At 51.9% G+C, this 24505-nt stretch overlaps 1 protein-coding gene across 1 annotated transcript; it reads right to left on the bottom strand.

The window, feature by feature from the left end:
- Window positions 1-24220, bottom strand: eif4g1a (eukaryotic translation initiation factor 4 gamma, 1a). Its single transcript, XM_084447128.1, has 30 exons — window positions 23814-24220; window positions 21274-21400; window positions 21087-21170; window positions 19680-19859; window positions 18380-18479; window positions 17069-17220; window positions 16713-16805; window positions 15379-15457; window positions 14202-15206; window positions 12615-12703; window positions 11808-11979; window positions 11418-11551; window positions 10935-11051; window positions 9131-9535; window positions 8677-8823; window positions 7913-8146; window positions 7589-7693; window positions 7010-7354; window positions 6111-6228; window positions 5860-5971; window positions 4866-5167; window positions 4335-4456; window positions 3809-3981; window positions 3566-3691; window positions 3325-3406; window positions 3079-3177; window positions 2812-2952; window positions 2385-2466; window positions 1952-2092; window positions 1-1507 (listed from the first exon to the last, which is right to left on the bottom strand). Exons 2-30 carry the CDS (start codon window positions 21346-21348, stop codon window positions 1326-1328), a joined length of 5196 nt encoding a protein of 1731 aa, XP_084303254.1. The 5' UTR covers window positions 21349-21400; window positions 23814-24220; the 3' UTR covers window positions 1-1325.
- Window positions 24221-24505: the final 285 nt, after the last annotated feature.

The following is a 24505-nucleotide window of genomic DNA, read 5'->3' as shown; positions in this document are numbered from 1 at the left end:
GCTCTGTTTCCTCATCTTTTCCAGTTACCGATGCAAAAAGAAGCAGTAATTCCTTAAATAATAAAGAAAGCAAAAGTATTTACAAAAAATCCAATAAAACTAAATCAATTAATCTAAAGCACCTCTCTGCATCTGGATAACTGCCCCTTCTGCTGGAAAAAGTTACATGGCATTACATTACATCAGCAATTTCTGTTTATTATTTCCAAAATAAAACCGACAAAAAAACTTTTTTTTTCCAATATATATTTACAGAATGCTCCTGAAATGTTTCCACTTAGAGTAGAAAAGGCTTTCAGATCATCTGTGTTTTTCTATTTCATCAAGTCGATTTCTGTAGGTTTTTCAAGTTTTAATGATCTGACATTAAGAGTTGTCTACGGGCCGTCCTCACCCAGGGCAGGGGAGAGCGCCTCAACAGTTCGTAAGTGTAGAAGAGGTAAAGAAGCAGATTCTGTCTTATCATGGTTGATTACTGGGGGGGGGGGGGGGGGGGCAGGGGGTAGGGATGGCTTTAAGGAAGCATATGGACCACCCCCTAGTAGTCAAGGTCATCAGTCAAAGGTCACGATCCGTCCTCTGGGGTGATGTCCTCACAAGTCCCCCAGTGTAGTAAACAGGAAGTGACAAAGGAGACAACCTCCTCTGCTCCGTAAAAAAAAAAAAAAAAAAAAAACGTCTCACCGTTTATTTATTTTTTTATAAAGTCAGCGACGTTCATGTGTCAGCTGACGTTTTTCCCCCGTCATATCAATAGAAACACTTCAACCATGCTGCACACTCCAATAGCAAAAACAGAGAGAGGAGACGAGAGCCGTGTTCGACTGGACACCGCGCGTACGGCATGATATCCCAGGAACATGCTACATGACACATGCCATTGTCTCTATGCTTGCGTGTCATATAGTATGTTGCATAATATAATTAATCCTCTAGAACCATCATAAGAGCAGCGTGTTGGTTTGTATTGTTTTCAAGGAGTCAACATATTTACGCAATGACGTATTCACGCATAGTTAACAAGCAATCCTGCTCAATCATTTTTCAGATTTATTTCATTGGGACAACTTGCCCTACAAGCAGACGGGAAGAGACAAGAGAGGAAGCAGGAGAGAGGAGGGAGAGAGAACGAGGAGGAGAGAGTTGATTGTTTTTTTGTTTAGTTTTTTTTCATGAGTCCCCCCTCCCTCGAAATTTTTTTTCCTCCTCACTGAGGATTGAGTGAGTCCGCCTATTAGGCATTTAAGAGTCCACTTCTCAACGACCCCCCCCCCTTGCAATGTTCCCTCCCTCGCCACAGGGGGCGATGGCGCCTGGCCGAGTCCTTAGTCCTTGTCAGACTCCTCCTCTGCCTCGCGGAGCCAGGTGAAGAAGGCGGTGACGGACTTGAGGGCCACGCCCTTGCCGGTCTGCTCGGCCGGGTCCTTGCTGGACTCCCACTTGTAGAAGGCCTCCTCTTTGATCACGTCCTCATCGTACAGGGTGTCAAAGAACATCCGCAGCAGGTCTGCAGAGGCGGGGACAGGGGACAGAGGGAGGGACGGATAAGAGACTCATACTGACGATAGTTGACGTGCAAAACATCCCAACGGTTTAGATTGAATATCAGGAAACTTATACACATGACAAACTCACACATGGTGAAGAGTCTGCACTTATATCCATATCTGCTTTTATCCAAAGCGCTTTACGATGGCCTCCCATTCACCCATTCACACACACATTCACACACCAATGGCGGCCGCTGCCGTGCAAGGTTCCAGCCTGCTCATTGGGAGCAGTTTGGGGTTCAGTGTCTTGCTCAAGGACACTTCCACATGTGGACAGGAGGAGCCGGGATTCGAACCGCCGACCCCACCATCATTGGACGCTCTACCTCCTGAGCCACAGCTGAACGCACGCGCACACACACACACGCACACACGCACACACACACGTGTGCTGTACTCACTTGCTGGTTGCTCCATGTGCACCATGAGTGCCTGGAGGGCGTAGAGCGCCTGCAGCTCCTTCTGCTCGTCACTAAGGTACCTCTGCAGCAGCGAGGCCTTCTGGGTAATCTGATCCACGTCCACCTTGTAGGGGTTCTCGCCTGGCGGGAGGGACAGACGTCGCAGAACAGTTTACACTTCCATATTTAGGCTTTTGACCGCAACACGGTGTGAATAATATCGAGTTCCCGTTTGAAAACTCATTCATCCATCCATCCTTCCCTTGAGAGATCACTGATCTGACATCGAGAGCCGACAGCTCTCAGTGGGGCAAACGCTTAAACCTATCGCACCGCCCCTAGATCAGAACCTCTAGGAAGGAGGGATGTCGTTTTTAACGGTATTCCAGGTCTCTGAGTCAGTGGGTAGAGGGAGGGTATTCTCTGAGCTTACATATGATGGCTGACTGGCACACTGACGTCATCAGGGCGCGGACAAACTGGTTGGCAGCAGTCTGCTGCTCGTCCAGGTTAGCCTGGGGACAGGAGGGAGAGAGAGAGTAAGGGAGAGAGAGGGGGAGAGAGAGAGAGGGGGGGGGAGAAGGGGGGAGAGAGAGTGAGAGAGAGAGTGAGGGAGAAGGGGGGGGAGAGAGAGAGAGAAAGGGGGGGAGAGAGAGAGAGGAGGGGTTGAGAGAGGGGAGAGAGAGAGAGGAGGGGGTGAGAGAGAGAGAGAGGGTGGGTGAAAGAGAGTGTCACTATAGGGAGAGTGCAGTGTGTTCCAGTGCTTGCATTACTTCCCTGTGAGGAAAGACACCATCACAAGTTCTCTCAGGACAGGCATGAGAACCTTTAACAACACTTTTCTTAACACGCATACACACCTCAACCCAGTCGCGGATGCGCTGGTTGTTGGCCTTGTCCTGGATGAGTCTGTCCAGCTGTTTGCTAAGCTCCTCCCCACTCAGGACCTTCTCAGGCTTCTCCTCGGACTGAGACTCCTCCCCCAATGTGAACTCCACCTTCTGCGAAGAGAGACGGACACAACGGCACACACTCAGACCTACTAGCTCCGTTGTGGGGGGGGGGGGGGGGGGGACGAGTCAGGTGACTACCCTAATGGACTATAGGCCACCAAAACCATGACTGACCTGCTCGGTGACAAACTTGTTGACGTCCTCTTCCTTCGGCAGGAAGTCTCTCCAGTTAAGTCCCGCCTCCGTCCACAGAGCGCCCACCTTCTTGTGGGTCTAAACAAACACACGGGGAAGTCAATACTCTAACTGCAACTGCACTGCTTACGCCGGTGGTTGTCTAACAAGCTTTATAGCATTCAGATGCACGCCGTATGCATCGATATTATCAGATCGGTGTTGTCGAGCGACGAGCGCACATACCATTTCTTTGCAGAGGAGGGTGAGGATCTGCACCAGCAGCACGCCAGCCTGGCCCAGGGGCACCAAGGGCTTGGAGATCTCGCTAAACGCACGAGAAGCGGACAGAGAGTCGGTCATCATTCAGAAAGGTCTTATTCATTCACTGTTGATCCATTCATTTGTTTTTGGTTATTGGAAGCGCCCTACGGCTGGTTCGATGCAGCAAGGAAGGTTTTTGGGGCCTGTGCAGCCTGGGCCTCACCTGAAGAGCTGTCCCATGGGGATGCCTCCCTCCAGGAGCATGGGGGCGATGAGCTCGGCCAGGTAGAGCCAGATGTGGGGGATGTCTATGGCCATGTCCTCGGCCACCTCCAGGATCTCTTGTAGCCTGTGGCCGAAAAACACAACGGGGGGGAGGGGTCAAGACAGCGCACGACTTGTACGGCCGCACGTCTACACCCGCCGCGACTTGGCACACACTCACACACACACACGGTCGTCTCACCCTTTGTAGTACTGCTGTGTGGTCAGCGTGCCGGCCTTGACGAGCTGGTGCAGCAGCACACCTATGTGCTCCCTGGCGATGGCGCTGCGCTCCAGGGTCGACTCCACGCCGTTCCGCACAAACACGAACAGCAGCGAGCCGCAGTTCAGCTCCGCTACGCACTGCAGCGCCTCCTACAGCACCAGAGGGGAAGGGGGTTCGGTCACATAGCCCTTCAGGTCTGTGTTAGTCCATAAATATGGCTGGTGGTGTGCGTGAGATGGCATGGAAATGTAATTAAGCCTGTGTCTGAATGTAGTAGCACGGAGTTCATGTGGAAGACAGAGTGAGGTAGTCTGTGTGAGTAGGAGTGTGTGTGTGTGTGTGTGTGTACACACACAATAGTAGATCTCCTCAGTTCCTCAATCCCATCACTAAAATTCAGTGGCCCAGACACGTGGCTCAAAAAGAAGGTCATCATTGGAGTCACCAGGTGTGTATTTCCCTGTATGTATGTGTATGTGTGTGTGTGTGTGTGTGTGCGTACCTTCATGTCATTTATGTGGAGGTACTCCTCGATGATGGCGTTTGACTTCTTGTCCAGCTCGTCCTCAGACATGGCGGGCTTGGAGGGGGCGGGGGGTGGGGTGGGGGCGCTCTCGCGCTTCACTGTGGAGAAGCAACGGCGACCTTTAGACGACAACAATGACTCGGGGATACATTTCCTGTCTCTCTCTCTCTCTCTCGCTCTCCACGCCATCTCCACCTCCTCCTGCTTGGATAGTCTGAAGTCTTGACGAATAGCTCCCTTCCTTTCCCCCTCTCTCTTCCCCCCATGTCAATGTCATTTTATTTATACAGCACCATTCATACAAATTAATGTAGAACATAGTGCTTTCCATAAAAAGAGATGGATAAAAACAAATCACAAAAACAAAGTGAGAACAGATTTAAAAGAAACAAAGCACAATAATTAAGAGTTAAAAGAGTGTAAAATAGAATAAAAACTAGAATAAGAGAGAATGCTAATTTAGAACACTAGGATCTTAAAACAAGTAACTCAATCCCTCATCCTTACCGGCCGGCTCCTTGCTGGGGGCTCGGTCGCGGCTGCCCCTGTCCCTGCTGCCCCTGTCCCTGCTGCCCCTGTCCCTGCTGCCCCTGTCCCTGCTGCCTCGGTCGTCGGTCATGCTGGCCACGCGGCGGACGGGCTCGGTGGAGGAGCGTCCGTCGCCGCCCCGCCCGCCCCTCTCCTCCGTCTCCCGGCTGAAGCTGCGCTTGGTGATGGGGGGGCGGGCGCTGCGGTCGTCGCGGCTGTCGCGCCGCTCGAAGCGGTCGAAGCGGTCCCGGTCGCCGCCTCGCTCCCGGCTGGAGCTGGTCCTGGGGCGAGAGAGAGAGAGGGAGAGGGAGAGGGAGAGGGGGATTCAAAGTGTCTTCAAAGTCTAGTCTCGAATTGTACATTTTCTACAATAACATTTTCTTGAATTCTGTTCAATTTAAGAACTGGTTAAAAAAAAGTTGCCCAACTCCAATCATCAGCTTCTGGTTAGAACTTTTCCCATCCTCTTGTTACCTACGTTTTAAAAGCACAGCTAATTCATGAAGTTATATTCCTCCACTCTATAGTCAGCAAGCCTAACAATTAAGCTAACAGCTAGACGTAGCTGGTGTATTCAAGATTTTCATATTGTTAGTGGTACTTCTTTGTAGGCAGATAGTAAGGTAGCTAGTTGACGTCTAGGTTGAGCGGTGTATCAAAAATATAAATTTCCTGTTTGCCAGCCGACATTAGCTAGCCGGCTAATGGTAATCAAGGCTAGTTTTCATTATAAACAAACATACAATTTCCATCCCTTGTCGTCAGCTGTCAAGAGTACCAATCGGTTAGCAGGCTTAGTTAACATACAATATAGTATTTGACACCGCAACAGCTTGTCTGTTCATTTATATTTCGCGTTTACAAGGATGCACAGGCGAGTAGCGTTGGCTTTGCACAAGGTTTGAGAGAGAGAGAGAGAGAGAGAGAGAGAGAGGTGAGGGGGGCGGCTGATATGAGGAACAGCTGCTCCTACCTCTGAGGCACTCTGCGGTCGGCCTCTGAGGAAGAGGAGGAGGATGAAGGTGGAGCCGACTGCTGGAGGGCTGAGAAGCGGTTGACAGTGCTGGTGGCTGGACGCCCAGACTCTGGGAGAGAGAGAGAGAGAGGGAGAGGAGGGAGAGAGAGAGAGAGAGAGAGAGAGAGACATCAAACGTCAGCACACACACAACCACAGTGTGTATGAGAGAGATTCTGTGTGTGTGTGTGTGTGTGTGTATAACGTACCCTGCTCTCCGGCGGCTGGCTTAGCCCCGGTGCCTCCGCTGCTGCCCTTGCCCCAGCTGCCCCACATGCCCTTGCCTCCAGGGACGAGCAGCTGGTTGTTGAAGTCCAGGGTGGCAGGCTGGGGGAGACAGATAGGAGGTCAAAGGTCATGGTGGATGGACCAATCGCTTGTGACTGTGGTGGGAGACGCGTTTTCTATTCTTTGCTTGTCAAAATGCTCCAGGAACCGTTAAAAGTTCAAGTCCTCTGACACTGAAGGGTTCCTGGAGCTGTTCCTGGACCAAGAGACATGAGGAAGCAGCCTTCGGTTTTTATGCCGCCAGCCACCGGAATACCCTGCCAGAAAACCTAAGTGGCTGAAACTGTGGGAACTTTTAAGTGAGATCTTAAGACATACCATCTCACTTTTATCATGTAGCTATACCTGTATTATCAATAAATCTTCTCAATTGTTTTTTTTTATTTATTCTGTAAATGTGCTACATTTGTTTGTATGAACGTGTGCTATATAAATACATTTGACTTTGGAATGTTTGTGTCGTTCATTCCTCCTCACGGCTTTTTGGGCATCAAAACGTCAAGCAGTGTGGGCGCATCGAAACATGAAACGTATGACACACTTTCAAACGCACATCTATTCCTGTCCAAATGCAGTAGCATGGAGTTCATTGGGAAGACAGGGTGAGGGAGTCTGTGTGAGGAGTGTGTGTGTGTGTGTGTGTGTGTGCGTGCGTGCGTGTACACACAATAGTAGATCTCCTCAGTTCCTCAATCCCATCACTAAAATTCAGTGGCCCAGACACGTGGCTCAAAAAGAAGGTCATCATTGGAGTCACCAGGTGTGTATTCCCTGTATGTGTGTCTGTGTGTGTGTGTGTGTTGAGCCCTTGTCCACCCACCTTGGTGATCTTGCTAAGGCGGCTGGTGTCGATGGGCCTGTTCTTGGTGGAGATGGGGACCGTGTTCCAGCCCTCGTCCTGGGGCTGACTCCCCCGGCCTCCCCCTGGGGTGTGTGGGCCCCCGCGGCCCCCTCCTCCTCCCATCCGGCCTCCTCCTCCTCCTCCTCCTCCTCCTCCTCCTCTACCTCCCCCTCCTCCTCCACCTCCTCCTCCTCCTCCCATGTCCTTGCTGAGGAGCTGCTGCTGGACCTTGATCTGCTCCCGGTGCTCCTCCAGCTCCGCGTCCTTGTGGATCTGGTCGATGGTCTTGGGGCCCTGTTCGCCTCGCCTCGGAACCCAGTTACACTGCGCGGGCGGGGACGAGAGAGAGGGAGAGGGTTAGAAACGGGTGGAGGGTTGACATTTTGGAATGAAGGAACAGAACAGAAAGAGTGACAGATGGGGAGGGGAGGGGGGGGGGGACATTTTGGAACAATCAACGAAGGAACAATCAAAATGTCCATAGAAGGAGTGATAAGACAGATGTCTGTCTCGTTTAGAGGAGGGGGGGGAGGGGGGGGGTCAGACGGGCAGACGTACCCTTCTGAGGTCCAGGACGTCCTGCAGCATGAAGCGGATTCTGGACGAGGTCTTCCTCTCCTTGATGATCTTGTCCATCTGGTTGAAGTACTGGTCCATGCGGGGCTGATGGGAGCGGGCAGGGGGAGACGGGGTCAGGATGGGGTGAGGGAGTCTGTGTGTGTGTGTGTGTGCGTGTGTGTACACACAATAGTAGATCTCCTCAGTTCCTCAATCCCATCACTAAAAATCAGTGGCCCAGACACGTGGCTCAAAAAGAAGGTCATCATTGGAGTCACCAGGTGTGTATTTCCCTGTATGTGTGCGCGTGTGTGTGTGTGTTACCTTGGCCTTCTCGAAGTCCAGGTCCTTGCCGATGGTGGACAGCAGCCTGCAGAGGCACTCCACCGACTCCTCGTCGTGGTTCTTCAGCAGCTTGACCACGCAGTCGTGCATGATGGCCTCCGTCAGCATCTTCAGCTTGAACAGCTCGCCGATGAACTTGATGTTGCCCAGCGACCGCCGGCGCGCCTTGTCCTTGGCGTCCTCCAGCTCCGCCTTCAGGCGGTCGCGTTCCTCCTGCTCGGGGGAAGGGTTAAAGGTCAAGCCAAGCGGTCAGCTACGAGCTCTCCTCCCGACCACGGTTCGCGAGCTGCACTCCCATCCCCGCCCTCCTAAATCCCGTGTTGGAAGTTCTATTCCCTTCCTGAGACGGAGCGAACTCTACACCATCTCTGCACCTGAATTAATGGGCTATATGCACAACTTCCAGTACTTCCTGAAATAAGATATGCTTCTCTATTTCCTGTCCTACACTATTGGATGAAGTGATTAATCAGGTGTGCCTGACTGCAGCACAATGATCAGGCACACCTGAATAATCATTTCATGCAATAGTAAGACAGGAAATAGAAAAGCATGTCTAATTTCAGGAAGTACTGGAGTTGTGCATATAGCCCATTAAGATGGGTTCAGAGCAGAAACAATTCAGCTTTCCAAAAGATGCTGGACTTTGGGGGGGGGGGGGAGTCCTCTTTCCATCTGACCTCCGGGCCTACCGACTCGGCCGGAATGCCGTTTTGCGTGGGCGAAGGGTCTGCATCTCCTACCTCTTTGGCGGCCTCCATCTCCTTCTGCTTCTGCTCGAAGATCTCGTCGTCGTCCTGGTCCTTCTCAAACTCCTTCTGGCAGCGGTTGAGCAGCAGCTTGCGGAAGTTGACGGTGACAGTGGGCTTGTCCGTAGTGGGGACTTTGAGCTGGAGACAGGGGGAGGGAGATTAGACCGATTTTATTTGCGTCTGGTAAGATTGCGAAATGACCCGAGAGTCAGTGGTTTGAGGCCAAATGCGAGATGAAGAGGACAGATGGAGAGAATAGAAGGAGGTCTGACAGGGAGAGAAAGGAGCGATAAAAAGGAGGAGGGAGGAGTCAAAGACGGGTGCTCCACCAATCGCAAAAACGGAGGTCTTCATTGGAGCGGAGAAAGAGATGGACAGAGCATGCGAAAAGACGGATCGACACAAACGCGCACGCACGCACACACGCACACACATACACACTCACCCCCATAAGGCAGCGGCACATGTTGGCGTAGGCCACGGAGAAGTTGGGCTCGGAGATGGCCTTCTCGAAGATGAGGTCGATGACGCCCTTGAGCCGCTCCTCCGTGTCGATGGTCAGGTCCGTCACCTGCTTCATCAGCTGCTGGAACATCTGCGGCGTCAGCTTGTTGAGGACGCTGCGCACGCGCTTGAACAGGTCCTTGGTGCGCGCCTGCTCCGGGTCATCGTCCTCCGGCTCCTCCGGCGCCGCCGCGCGCCCGCGGCTCACCACCGCCTTCTTGGCCGACGGCTTCCAGGCCTTCTCCGCCTTGTTGAGCTGCACGTCGTCGCTCAGCGACATGCTGGTGATGATCTTCCTGGGCTCCTTCCTCTGGCCCTGCTGGGAGCGCCGAGGACCCCCCGGAGGCTGGGGGAGGGAGGAGGGGAGGGAGGAGGGGAGGGAGGAAGAGAGGGAGGGAGGGAGGAGGGGAGGGAGAGAGGGAGGGAGGAGGGGAGGGAGGGAGGGAGGAAGAGAGGGAGGGGAGGGAGAGAGGGAGGGAGGGAGAGAGGAAAGGAGGGAGGGAAGGAGGGAGAGAGGGAGGGAGGAGGGGAGGGAGAGAGGAAGGAAAGAAGGGAGGGAGAGAGGGAGGGAGAGAGGAGGGGAGGAAAGGAGGGAGAGAGGGAGGGAGGAGGGGAGGGTGAGAGGAAGGAAAGGAGGGAGGGAGGGAGGGAGGAAAGGAGGGAGGGAGAGGGGGAGGGAGAAAAGGAGGGAGGGAGGGGGGAGGGGAGGGAGGAGGGGGGAGGGGAGGGAGGAGGGGAGGGTGAGAGGAAGGAAAGGAGGGAGGGAGGGAGCGAGGGAGGGAGGGAGGAAAGGAGGGAGGGAGAGGGGGAGGGAGAAAAGGAGGGAGGGAGGGAGAGAGGGGGGAGGGGAGGGAGGAGGGGAGGGAGGGAGATGTGAGGAGAGGGGAGGGAGTGAGAGGAATCAGAATCAATTTTGCTGCCATGCGCTTTCTCCAGCATGGTTAGGGGTTTGCTTTCGGTCGCGGTGCGTCACACAGAGACGACGTTGGGCAGGAAAAAGAACAATGTACAAAAAGTTGTGCAGTCAGTGTGTATACAGAGTGTGATGTGAGTGTGTGTGTATGGGTGTGTGTTGCCTGTGTGTGTGTGAGAGGAGTGAAGGTGTGAGGGGGGAGCAGGGTGATGGGGAGAGAAATATGGGGGGGGAGGTCATGACCAAGAGAGAGAGAGAGAGAGAGAGAGAGAGAGAGAGAGAGAGGTCATGACCGAGAGAGAGAGAGAGAGAGAGAGGTCATGACCGAGAGAGAGAGAGAGAGAGAGAGAGAGAGAGAGGTCATGACCAAGAGAGAGAGAGAGAGAGAGAGAGAGAGAGAGAGAGAGAGAGATCATGACCAAGAGAGAAAGAGAAAGAGAGACGGAGCGATAGATAGAGAGATCATGACCAACAGAGAGAGAACATGACCTTGTGTGGGACTAGAAAGGGGGAGATGAGGCCTATGAACTTGACAAACACGGGGCTGTCAATCATTCACTGTCGCAGCCCACATGTTTGGGAAGAGAAGTAGCGAGCATAGCCATCCACACCTACTGTAATACAAGCTTCAAACTTACAAAAGTATTACAATAAGTCTCACCAAGTATTACAACTGTCCTCATTTTAATCGTAGCCAAAGAGGTGGCCGCTTAACTGGGAACTGTTTGAAGGGATCTAAAGGGGTTTGTAATTTAACAAGTCAAGCTTTCAAAGATAAAAGATCAGTGAGCAAACAGACAGTGTGGCAAGCCGGTAGAGGACTCTCTCTTACCGGGCCCCGAGGTCCGGTGGACTGTCTCCCCAGGTTCCCCAGGAACGAGGGGGTGAAGTCTGGGCCCGTGTTTATGATGCGGCCTGGGTCTGCTGGGCGCAGCGGGGTTTTATTGGCCTGCGTGCACGCACACACACACGCACACACACACACACACACACACACACACACACACACACACGGTGAGAGAATATCAAAAGCAAGTGAATATATGAATCATGAAGATCCACAGTATCAGAATATATGGGTAGGAAATCATGGTTATTAATCAGTTCGGGATGAGTGATGGATGATGCTTTGCTTGTGATGGATGTGATGGATGATGCTTTGTTTCCTAAACCGAATTTCTCTTGAACCAAATTTCTTTTTGAAAACGACTCGTTTGAGGTACTGGGGGATAGTGAAAACCCTTTCTACTGCGTGATGAAACGGTGCTTATCCCCCATGCTGTGCTCCCAGGCAGTAGGGGGCGCTGTGCTGTACCTTGTCCAGCACCACGTCGCTGATGAGGGGCAGGCCCTCGGGCTTGTGCATGCTGGCGCTGCTGAACTGGAACCCCAGCAGGAACTCTCTGTCGTACCGCTTCTTATCTTCAGGGTCTATCGGCTTCCATTGTTCTGGGGAAATGGGGTAGGCAAGAGTGTGAGAGTGAGTGTTGAGTGTGTGTGGGTGTGTGTGTGTGGGTGTGTGTGTGTGAGTGTGTGTGTGTGTGTGTGTCAGTGAGAAGGTGTGTACGCACGTGAGCAAGACTAAAGGCCTGCTTCCATGACGGGTCTTAAGATCTCGGCTGTAGGGGCGTGGCATAGATATAGAATCGCTCTACACATTTAGGGTGCATGGTTCAGCTGATGTGCGCAGACTGGCGCCCCCTACCTCCTTTGTACTGGTACTTCAGGTCAGGCGACGTGGGCTTGAGCGACTCGGGGTTCTGCTTGTCCTCCTTCTCCTCCCACGTCTCGTCAGGGGCCTCGGCGGGAGGCGGGGCTGGGGCCGCGGGGGCGGCCTGAGTGGACGAGGGCTCGGGGGCGGGCTTGGCCTCCTGCTCCTGATTGGAGGAGTGGGGGGAAAAAAGGGGGCGGTGAGAATACGAGGTTGTGCGGTCGGACGACACCTCCTGAGGATCGCCGGTGCCTTCTATGGTTTCCTTCAAGTATGGAGTGTTGTGTGACTGATGGTCTAGACCATGGGTTCCCAAACTCCATCAATGTGGGCCTCCCCTCTGAAAACAGTGACACACCCGCGCCCCCCCAACCCCCCAAAATTGTCCATTTTGCAAGGCAGTGTTAGCTTGCCCATAACGTTACACAGCCAAGTTAGCTCGGTGGCACCTGTTGCTAGTTAACGTTATGACATTTTCGCACAATACATTCATGCCTGCGGGGGGAGACTCTCTCTGAACTAACCACAAATGTAGTATACATCTCTCCCATTATTTATTTTGATCTTCTGACCTTTAAAATCACGTTTCATTCATAAAAACCAGACATTTTAAAAATAAAAAACATGTTTTTCCTTCTTTTTTTTCTAACCATCCCTCCGCGCCTCCCCTGAATTTCTTTGGGGTCCCCCAGGGGAGGCCCGCCTCACAGTTTGGGAATGCCTGCTCTAGATACAGATGTACATTCTTTTACACGGTCAAACAGGCGAACGGACAGTAGCCGACAGGAACAGACGGGGCACCTCTTTGAAGGCATCCAGGAGGTCTCCGATGGCCTCCTTCTTGTTGAGCTCCTTCATGTTCCTCTTCTTCTTTGGCACCGACACAGCAGCTGCAGAAGGAGGAGGGTCAGTCAAAACCACATCAAGCCTACTGACGCGCCTGGAGGAGGCGAGTAACAAGACTTAAGAGGCCCCTTTCCCACCGAGGCGTTTCCAAGGGCCAGTTTCAGAGCCGGGCGCCTAATCTCAAACCCGTTTTTCGCGTTTCGACAGCAAAGGCTCCTGGCTTTCGGTCCCGAAAACTGGTCCAGCTGCACCCCTGCTACTTTGCTAGTCTAGAAGCGTGCCAGGTCTGCCCCTATGTCAGCCCCCAGGTCAGCCCCCATGTCAGGGGCTCGGAGATTATCATGACCTGTGACCCCCAACTGTTGTAATTTTGCCTCTACCACTGTTAATGTCACTAAGTTTGAATATTTTTTCCGCCGAGAAAGCAACCATGCAGCGCATAATGGGATGTCAGGTCAGTTTATCGAAATAATGCTTGTATTTTAAATCTGTTGCCCCAGTTATATTAGAGCAAATCCAGAGCGGGAACAGAAAAGTTAAACAAATAAACAAGTTGTAAAATTATTTGGGGAGGCAATATAACAAACTAGCTACGTAATGTAACTTTACTAACTTTACTATATTGTTGGGTTAGGCATGGCGAACCAGTTTGGAATCAGAATCGTTAAAATCCGAAGGATGCCCAACCCTACTTAAGTAGCCTTGAACCAATGGTTCTGGAGCCTAGTAGCCCATAGGGTAGGAGCATATCTCCTGATCCCTTAGCGTGAGGCAGCTTGATGTACAGTACAAGTACACCCCCTGGACATGACGCTAGTATGACACAGTAACTTACAGTACCCCCAATCCAATCCATAATGCTGAGTGCCAAGCAGGGAGGCATTTGGTACCATTTTTTATAGTCTTTGGTATGACTCAGCCGGGGATCGAAACCCTAACCCCACTAGCCTCCCAATCTCAGGGCGGACACTCACCACAAGAACACTGACCTGGTAACCCTAGTTAAAAGATAAGGGTTAAAGATAAGTATAGGGTTAAGGATAGGTTTAGTCTGACCAAACGTATCCTTAACCCCTAGTTAAAGGATAAAGATAAGTTTGGGCAGACTAGAGACGAGAATAGGCCCTTAAGTCCAGAATAGTGAACTTATTGAACCCTTTAACAGTTGTTAAAAAAAAAAAGAAAGAACTTCTTCGTTTATCTGAAGCTATAAACTGGGACCATCATTCCTGACTGGATGGATTATTTGCATCAGGCAGTCAAATAACGTATCAAACAAGTGTAACATTTATTTGCGAACGCTAGCCGGCTAGCATAACCAGTTTGCGCTAGCTGCGGTGAAAGCAGAGACGCACACAGTGACGTAATGAGGTCTCTCTAGAGGTCTCTCTAGCACGTGGAAAAGCAAACCGCTTCTCAGAAGGTCCGCCAGTCGCACCGACTGCGAACCTGCACTAGCAACAGACCAGGACCAAAACCAAGTTCTCGTTGGTGTAAAGGAGGTAAGAGTGAACCCTTCCTCCTCCTCCTCCTCCATCTCACCTTGCATAGTAGATTCCTCTGTGGCGCAGCTGGCAGAGGCTGGGGGGGCGTCCTCGCCCTTCTCCTCCTCCCCCTCCCCCTCCTCCTCTTTCTTCTCCTCCTGGGCGGGCGTGACCGCGGGGGCGGGTTCCTGAGGCAGGGGCCCATCGACCTCGGCGAGGACCTTAGTGTCGCGGCCCTCTGGCTCCCGGGGGGCGTCCTCGGGCAGCTCGTCGGCGTCCTGCGGAAGGCCGTTGGAGAGCGGCGGCTCGGCCTCCGGGGCCGGCGTGGGCGGGGCCTCGGGGGCGGCGCAGGCGGCGGGCGGGGCCGGGGTCTCAGCCACGGGGGCGATGGCTTCCGTCGGGGTGACGGCTTCCGTCGGGGCGACGGCTTCCGTCGGGGCGACCGGCGGCTCTGCCGAGGCCGGCTCGGCGGCCTCCTGCGTGGGCGGGCTGGCCGGCTCCTCGCTGACCGCCGTGGCGACGGGGGCCGTGATTTGCGGGGCGGCAGGCTCCTCCGCGGCGGCCTCGACCTCCGGCTCCTCCTCCTCCTCCTCCTCCACCTCCGCCGCCGCCACCGCTGTCGTCTCCTCCACCTCCTCTTTCTCCTCCTCCTCCTCCTCTTCCTCCTCCTGCGCCTGGACGGGCGGCTGCTCGGCTGCCGCCACGGGGGCGACCTGAGGGCCGTCCTGCTCAGCGAGGGCCTCGGGCGCCGCCCACGTCGCCGCCGGGGTCACCGGGGCGTCCACCATGTCACCCGCCTCGGCGACGGCGGCGGGCAGGGCCACGGGCTCTGCGGGGGGAGGGGGGGTGGGCGCTGCCGGGGGGGAGGGGGAGGGCGCGGGGGACTGGTCTTCCCCCGGCGGGACGGGCACCTCAGCCGGGGGCGCCGCCGATTGGGCGACCTGCTCGGTGGGTGTGGCCGCCTGGGCGTCGGCCTCCTGCTTGGCGTGGACCGCAGGCTCGGGCGTGGCGGACGCAGTGGGCGGCGTGGTTCCGTCTGCAGCAGCAGGTTCTACAGTATCATCTGTACGTCGGCATGAAAGATCGAGTAAAAATGAGAAGGTGGAAGAGCAGAGCTTCAGAAACCGCTAGCGATAATCAGACCGTTCTCCTCGAGTGCCGATGTGACGTGGTTCGCGCCCGAATGTCGCCTCGAGTCTCCGTGGCAACCAAACGGGCGATAACATGGCGCTCACCTGTTCTCGTCGCCGTGGCGACGGGCTGTGTAACTTCACCGTTGGTCTGGGCGGGGCTTCCTCCCTCTGGCATGGAGGCCTAGCAGGAACACAGTCAACTACTGAATGCTGTTTTTCCAAAACGCTTTTTTTTTTTTCGCACAGCTTTTGAAATGACCACACTGCCGGTCAGTAACACAAAGAGTGAAGAGTACAGTCAAAGTCAGGGACAACAGATCACGGCCGGCTGAATGTGAATAGCACTGCTCTGAACAGAGCTGATAAAAGCTCAGAACGGTGGATTGGAACCCATTCTAGTCTCCTCTGTGACATCGTCTGTTCTGTGGATTCTCAACATTCAGGCATTCAAACAAAGAGGAATCAAATCTTTATGACGCGGCAGATTTACGGACAGCTTCCCTTTAGCAGCAATGCCCTCAGAAAAAATAAGAAAAATATCTAAAATAAATTAGGGTACAATTATACATTGGCTACTATACAAAATCATCAAACAAACACAGTTAATCAAACAAACACAGTTAATCAATTAGTAGGGATGCATAATATATCGGCAATTATATCGGTATCGACCAATGTCATTTTTTATATATTGGTATTGGTCTGATGTGCAAAACAGGGACGATGTGAACAGCCGATAATTATTTCTGTCTAGCTGCTGTTGTGTGTGTTGTTTTTGAGAGGAAACAATGTGGTAAATCTATGATTTATCAGCTTTTCCAAATGTTATGGGACTAGAGACAGTGTTGTCTGATGATGTGTTTTTCAGTACAGTATGTATAACATTTGACTATCATAGAAACGTGTTTTTATACAGATCATATCGACATCTGTTAATATCAGTTACCGGCCATAATAGCAATGTTAATGACCGGGTTTCCCGAACGAGTTAAGAAGCACTTAACTCCAAAGTACTTAACTCCCATACAAAGGGTTCCTTAAGAAGGTTCTTTATCGGGAAACGCGGCCAATATCTGTTATCGGTATCGGACATTTTCATATTGGTGCATCCCTATCAATTAGTCTCAGCCACAGAGTCTGTGGTCAAGGGGATCAATGTCAATTACTGGACATCCAATTTCATCATCCCAAAAGGAATGAGGTTGGCTTAGATAAAGAAACTATTTTTTACCGCGTCTTTCCTGATGCTCAAAGCTCTATGAAAACATCTCACTGTGAACCTCTTTCAAGGGCGAAACATGCCAGAGTGAAGCTTATATGGAAGTGAACTAACTTCACACATCGGCTGAGAGGGTGTAGGGATTGGCTGAGACATCGGCGGTGAGGGTGTGGGGATTGGCTGAGGGGTGTGTGATGTCATAAGAGGCGAGGCTTACCTGCGGGGGAGTCGGTGTGGAGGTGGATCTTCCGCCTGCCATGATCTCCTCTGTGATGTCACGCCCACCCTGGTTGGGGTCTCTTATTCTGATCTGGGAGGAGAAGGAGGGAAAGAGAGAGAGAGAGAGAGAGAGAGAGAGAAGTTGAGTTGCCAGTAGTGACTAATATACTGTAGCCTACAGTATCCTGATCAACCTCTCTCCTCCCTCCCGCTGGGGCTGCCACCATTCAAAAGGGGACGCGTCATTGTCACTATAGGGCAAAAGGGAAGCTTCCACACCGAGTGGACAATAGGGGGATTCTCTATTGTCCCCGTTGACCTCGCTGGCCCGGTCGCGTCCTACGGTTACTGTACCGGTTTGCGCTCCCTCTTGGGCGGGCCTTGCGGCTGGGCCGGCGCCTGCTGCGGAGGCGGGGCTTGCGGCTGTTGCTGGGCGGGGTTGATCATGACGGGCGCGGGCTGGACAGACTGGGGGTACTGGGGCTGGGCGGGGTAGTAGGCGCCGGCTGCGGGGCGAGAAGAGGGGGGGAGGAGAGAGATAGTCAAAAACACGGAATGAGGAGAGGGACACGTGGCATTCACACCCAAGCTCAACACAAGCACTTCAAATAAAAGGACACGTGCACACATGAAAACGCTACTCGATAATGGCAAAGACCGAGGTACCTGCTAGAGATGACCAGAATATCGGGGGGATATTTGCATTTTGTACCAGATCGGGATTGGCGGCTAAGGAGGCCAATTAAAGCCGGATGGCAAGATTTTAAAATATCTATCTATCTCGGAATCGGTATCGGCCTTGGAAATTCCATATCGGACGAGCTCCGATGCATGCATCAAGTAAAAAATAAAATAAAGGTACTGATCAAACGCATGCGCAGAGCAGCGGTAGACCTCCACATGCACACAGACGGCGCTGTCGAGGACAGGATGCAGCGTGCTCTTACCACCTCTCTTTCTCACACACACACACACACACACACACACACACACACGTACGTGTAGGGGCTCACACACACACACGCACACACACTACTCACCAGGGTAGCGCTGGGAGGTGAGAGGCGCTCCGTGGAGAGAGAGGCGGCCGTTCTCTCTCCCCCCCCCTCGCCCCCCGCCACCCCGCCTCTCCCGCGCGGCGAGAGAGGGCTCTGAACCAACGCCGCGGAGGGAAGGAGAGGAGCGAGGGAGGAGAGAGAGGGAGGGAGGAGGAGAGAGAGGGAGGAGGAGGGAGGGCAGGAAGAGACAGATGCAGAGTGAGTGAGCGACAGAGGAACCGGAGGAAGCAGGGGGGTTAAAGGTCAGGTGAGACTGCAGAGAGACAGAACACGAGACCAGAGAAAGCAGGGGTGGGGGCGGGGGGGGGGGATGGGTCAAGCCAGGACCACCGTACATTTTTTTTTGACCGTTGACCACCGGAGTGGTCCTCTGTGCCCAAGAGAAATACAGGCCCTTACGACAGACACACACGCACGCACTCCTACACACACACACACACACACCGGCCCAGGCAAAACCACCACAGACAACCAGCTGTTGCGCCACGCGGTCTAACGTCAAGTTCCGCTTCGGATTCGCGTTCGCCTAAGGCGCGGCCCGGCCCGCGGCTGGGGGCGTGGTTGTGCCTGGCGGGTGTTCGGGCTGGAGCAGAGCGGTCCGTCCTACCGTAAGCGGTGTATTCGGCGGGACTGGTGCCCGGGTAGAACCCGGCGGTGCCACTGGTGACTGGGTACTGCTGAGTGGATGTCATGTATGGAGCCCGGTACTGGAGGGACATGGAGAGGGATGGAGGGGGGGGGGGGAACAGAGAGAGGGGGGGGGGGGGGGGGAGGGAGGAGGGGGAATCAGTCTTTGTGTGAAACAATCCGCCAAGGTCTGAGGTGTGTGTTGTCATAGAAATTGTAATTTAACTCTACCTCCCTCAACCTTTCACATGCAAAACCCCTAGCTGTGCTAATCTCATTTATAAACAGGATGACCTCTCCAGGAGGTCGACACCCCAGACTTTCAGTCTCGCCTACAGTAACTTTTCTTTGTTCCACTGTCCCTGAAACCAATTCAAGATTTACCGCCCTTTCTCATGTCACGTGCCTGTACTCTTGACCACTGTTGATGATGTCCGCCACTTTATTATGACGTGTACAGATGGGTTAGCAAATCACATCCCTGGAAGCGTCATACCTGCGTATTGCTTGAATATAAAGACCCCGACAACACCTTTCCGCTTCACTTCTGTTGGATACCACTCACGTGCGCTATCCTGAAGTCCTTGCACTCGTATGTTTTCTCAATAAATCAGACTTAACCTCTTTGAGCGACCCTTGGCAAATCTTTTACTTTCGATCAGATTTAATTCCACTACAGTGTGCCGAGTGACTTGTATAACAGATACCCGGTAGTCGGATGAAGGTCATATATTTGGCTAAAACATCACCACACTTTTAATCTAATTCCAAAATTTTGTGCTGCCAAATAATTTGTGTGGAATAATGTGTGTGGAGGAGTCTCTACAAAAATGCCATCCATCCAAATGTGGGTGGAAATGTAACCTGTAGGGATGCACCGATGCGTCGGCCAAACATCGGCATCGGCCTTGTTGACTGCCATCGGCAAATAAAATTACATTCACCGATGGTAGTGGCCGATGTTATGTCGCAACAATTACGCCTTTTTTTGTTGCAAAACGTAGCCTATCCAGCTGCAGATTCGGAGAAGATCTGTGACGTAACGCCGCAAACGCACGTGTAGTTTGCTTTCAAATTAAAGTCAAATAAAAATCGGCGTTTTGGAACCAAACACTTAATTTCTTTGTTTCCCTGGCACAAAAGAGGGAATAAAAATTACATTAAATAAACAGCGGCATCGGCTGGATTGTTATTTTAAACATCGGCATCGGCCCAGAATTTTGCAATCGGTGCATCCCTAGTAACCTGTGTGTGTGTGTGTGTAGTGCGGTGTGGCCCACCTGCCCAGGAGGAAGGAAGTAGCCCTGGGGGGAGCCAGCGAAGGACAGCTGTTGCTGGGGGATCATCATCATCTGGGAGCCCGCCTGGTAGACGTGCGTGGGCCCCACGGGCCGCGGCCCGCTGCTGGTCTGGACCCGCGGGGCGCTGCTCGCCATCGCCGGCCGGTTCTGGTAGTAAGGCTACGGAGGGAACGGCGCACGGAGGAGAGAGGGGAGATGGAGACGAGCCATTTACTACAACAAATATGGTCGAGTGCGCGGGTGAGCTTTCGTGAGTGCGTTTCGTGTGTGTGTGTTCTTAATCATCTCGGGCTAAAAACACAACGCTGCTGTAATCGCAGCTTTTTTTTGTACTCGGGGCAAAGAGCCACTTCACGTTTAAAAAAAAATGTATGCTTCCCTTCTTTGATTTCTCTACGCTCAACAACTGTGGTTGGGAGGACAGAGGAGGAGGGATTGAAGCCGTTACCTGCAGTGCTCTGTATCCACCCTTCAGTCGTACAACACACGAGCAGAGAGGGGGAGAGAGGGGGACGACGAGAGAGAGAGATAGCAGAAGAGAGTGAGGGGACGAGGAAGAGAGAGAGAGAGAGAGAGAGGGAGCGGAGGAATGAAAGAGACAGTATGAGAAGCAGCAGTATTTCACTCGGCCGTTAACAGTTAGCTCAAACAATCAGTCTTTCTGCATGCAGTGCAACTACTCGCTTAACGCAACGTGTTCGGCCACGCGCGGGCCGTACGGATGTAAAATGTCCGCCCTATCCCATGCGTGTGTGTGATATCAAGATCTTAAGGTATAAGATGGCGTGAGGGTCCGCGGTCAGCAGAGGGAGACCCTGAGGCCACAGGCCAGACTCAGGGGCGTGGCCCTCTAACGACCCCGGCAGCTACGTTGGGGCTAAATGATTCATGTAGAAATCCTGAACTATGGGAAGGGGGGGGGTGGCGGCTACATCTACTCTGGCACTAGAACGGAGTCATCTGGAGCCTGACCGCATGTCTTGACCGCATGTCTTGACCGCATGCACTACACAGACGAGGGACAGTGAGGGAGGGGTGTTAGTACCTGTTGGTGTAAAGCACGGGGCCCTGCAGCAAACTGGGAGGACAGCGAGAGAGAGAGAGAGAGAGAGAGAGAGAGAGAGAGCAAGAGGTCAAGGTTGAGAGGCCGGAGGGAGTGCAGAAAGACCGTTACACGCGTGCGCAAACACACACACACACGCGCGCGCGCGCACACACTCTGGTCTGACGGCGACACATTAAAGCAGAGATGACCTGGTGGGAAAACCATGTGACAGAAGACGGTTGGAGAAGGCGCTCAGCAAAAAAACACCACAAACTTAGAGAGAGAGAGAGAGCAAGAAAGAAAGAAAGCTAAAAAATGTATAAACATGCAAAGAACTATACCTGTCGCGGCTGTGGTGCAGGGTTCATTTGTGGAGGCGGGGTGGCGAAAACGAGGGAAGGGGGCTGTCCTGGGGCATAGGCAGCCTGAGGGGGAGGGGAGCGTGGAAGAGAAACACAAGTTAGCCAACTCGCAGCCAAAGCGAACCTGCAGAAAGATACTGGGTCCTGTGCCGTCACTGGCCCTCACCTGTGTCAGTCCGGGGGAAGGGGCGGGGTGTGGGACAGAGGTGGGTCCCGTTATAGGCTGCGGTGGCTTGTTCATTTCACGTGCTTCTGTGGTTCTGCATCAGGGTGACGCTGACTTGCCAGCCTACCTGAGAGTGAGAAAGGAAAGGGCTGAACTAGTCTAACATTCAAACATTATTCAGATGGCGTCTTTGGTTTAAGCTCCCCTTTGTCCTGATTATGAGTTCTCTATACAAGGTAGTCTGTTACCATAGACTTCCTGTGTGATAAACTACAAACTATTGCTCCACAACAATAAGACACAAAGAAAACACGCTCAGTTGTGAGTCTAATGTACTGTAAGTATGGAAAAATATCATGTGCTTTCAGTTTCATGTTGATTTAACCTCTGTGTCATCACACAGACATAATTGACTTAAATTCCATAGCAGCAAATGTGGGTTAGTAGGCTTACGCATGTGGCGCCAAGTACTGAGGGTGTGGTCTACTGTCTCTACCCAGATAAGACGAATGACTCCTCCCTACAGCCTTCTGCTCATGGACGTCCATAACGTTCACACACACACTTTTGTTGGTTCTTTCTGACATTTTAACTGTGTACATCCTTCCAGCCTGCTGGTGTGAGTGTACTCCTACCCCACTGGCTCTAGGCGTCCTTCTTTCTGAGGGGGCGATGAACTGATGGTTACTAAATCACTTCTAAAAAAGGGACAGTTCCACCACACTCCTTTGTGATAATGGGGGAAGATTAGCCAAGCTACCTATTGATCCTAACAGATGGTGCAACTGAAATATCTCACTCCACGACTGCAGACTTGTAAAAGCAGCAATGGATTGGACGGGGAAAGTAATAGGACACAATTCAGATATGATGGGGAAACCTGTTCATGACTCAGATTAGATACGGATGAAGGATCTAGGGTTAAGGATGTTCAATTATCTTACCGCTAGGCCATCCTCTTACTCTTGGGATTAACTACATACCAGATTGAGCCAGTTTCACATCCTTGACTGATGGACTAGTTAGCTAAATTAGTAGTAGTAGTAGTCAATATTCTGGGTCATAGTGCCGTAGGCACTTATGTGAAAAAAGGCAACATTCATACAGTAGAATATATCAATTTTTGCACAGATTTCTAAATAATTTCAGGTGAGTCCTGTAACAAGCTTACATGGTCTTGAATGACCAAGTATGAAATCAGGCAGATCTCCCATGTTCTACAGACTGTACTGCAGTTTGGACAGCTCTATTTGATTACATCAGTTAAATTATCTGGCATATATACAAGCTAATAGTTAATAAACAATGGTATTCAAGCTGATAACATAAGACGAAGCTAACAGTGGCGACGACCCCGGCCTGAGAGGACGTGTCACACCCTCACCCTCGTTAGCTTAAATACTATCCTACCATTAGCCAATTACAGCTGTCAGCCTGTCAACCATATGGCGACTAGCTAGGGTAAAAAAAAATGACAGGGCATTACCATCAAACAATTAGGTTATGTGGGTAACGGGAAATGTACAGATGTGGTGCGCGCACGGCCTTGTTCTAGCAAGCCAGTGTCTTGCTAGCGAGTTTTATAAAACGCAAGGCCAAGCAAGCAAGCAAGGGGAATGTGATGGTGGCCGAGCGCCACCCGACCAGTGTTAGCCCACTAGCTAGCCCACTAGCTAGCCTAGCAGGCCGACCTGCTACGTGTCTCTTAGCTGGTGAACTTGAAGTCCACATGAGAAATTCTACCGCGAGAACCATTAGCTAGCCAGCGCTAACGTGAACATCACAATGTGTTTGAGAAAACGTGTCAGACAGATCATTTAAGAATATAGACGAACTGTTAGCAACCTGGCAGTGTATTCGTATTTTAACCTGTTATTGAGCTAGTTACAAAGGACAGGACCACTCATTCAGTGTAGGCCCCACCGAGCCACAGACACGCACGCTAAAAACCGGCAGCATGACAATTGCCTTGCTACATAAGCTAGCCAGCCTGCTACCACACTACAAGCTGGCTACTGACAAGTCCGCTCAAATTAACTAGCCGGCTAGCTGGCAACTAATATTCACTTTATTAACAGTTCCACACATTAATCAGAGCCTAAACCCTCTAATCCAATATCAAGAAAAAAATGCGCATGAATTGCAGTAATTGTATGGTGATGGCGGCTAGCAAGCTACCTAGAAGATTAGCCTAGCTAGCTAGTATAGGTGTCAGACTAGGCTTAAAACCGTTAGCATGCTAGCTAGCTAGTCACACGGTTAACATTCCAGGCCAACGCACTTCAGAGGTACTATGCAGCGATATAAACAGAATAACAAGAACCGAAATACGGATAACTTAGAATGATAGTTTTAAACAAACCATAGATTAGTTTGTCCGGCAAATTTCCTTCACGACGGAACTAAAAATCTGTTAAGAGATAGCAACCGGTCAGATCATGTAACGCTAACCTTGTATGGACTGACACTGCAAGGCCTTGCTAGTAGTAACGTTAGCCATCTAGCTAGCAAAACGAATAATGCACTAACATGTTTCTTACCAGGAATGAGTATTATCTGTGGGATCGGAGGGAAGACAGCAGACGGCAATTTTATCTTAAGCCCTATAGTCCGTTACTTTAAAAGAAGTGTTCTAGGTTTCTTGTCCTCTACTCCAAAGGGAAAGTGGTGCCCTTATTGACTTAGCTAGGTAGCTAGCTAGTAGACAGGGTGAGTGCTATTGCCGTCACTTGCTCTTTAAATCCCCAGAGCATGCAAAAGTGACAGGACACAAAATTAAATAATATAGCACTTCTGAGCACTATTGACAACTCCGATGCCTCCTAAAAAAGCCTTTGGACCGGAGGTCCATGATCAAGGCGCCGATGGTGACGGATTGCCGGCTAGATATACACACACTACAGGCTTTTCCTCCGGTTTACTGCGAGGCCATAGTGCGATACATTCCCGTCCGGTGAGCCGGTCGGACTGTACGGCTGGAAGTCGCATGGGCACTTCCGGAAAAATGATATATTGATGCCATCACCCCGGTCATGTGACAGTGGAAAAAACGATACGGTTTGAAACTTAAAAATATATATATTGGAAGAAAAGTGACGAGTCATTAAAAAAGAAGAGATAAAGACGATGGAAAAGTGTTGCAGGACTCCTCAGGCAGAATACATTGCAGTAGGCTATGATAGTCCTAAAATGCAAAGTTGTACATTATCCTGCCTGACCCAATAGCATGTCT

The sequence above is a fragment of the Borostomias antarcticus genome (genome assembly GCF_949987555.1).
Source record: "Borostomias antarcticus genome assembly, chromosome: 12".
NCBI lineage: Eukaryota > Metazoa > Chordata > Actinopteri > Stomiiformes > Stomiidae > Borostomias > Borostomias antarcticus.
This window is presented reverse-complemented; position numbering and strand designations above follow the sequence as displayed.

Coding starts and splice junctions, on each gene's coding strand:
- eif4g1a (XM_084447128.1), bottom strand. CDS start 21,348: ATGAACAAGCCACCGCAGCCTATAACGGGACCCACCTCTGTCCCACAC. Junction 16,806..17,068: donor CCAAGAGGGAGCGCAAACCG/GTACAGTAACCG, acceptor TTCTCCTCCCAG/ATCAGAATAAGAGACCCCAA. Junction 9,536..10,934: donor CCACCGGACCTCGGGGCCCG/GTAAGAGAGAGT, acceptor TCCCTCCCCCAG/CCTCCGGGGGGTCCTCGGCG.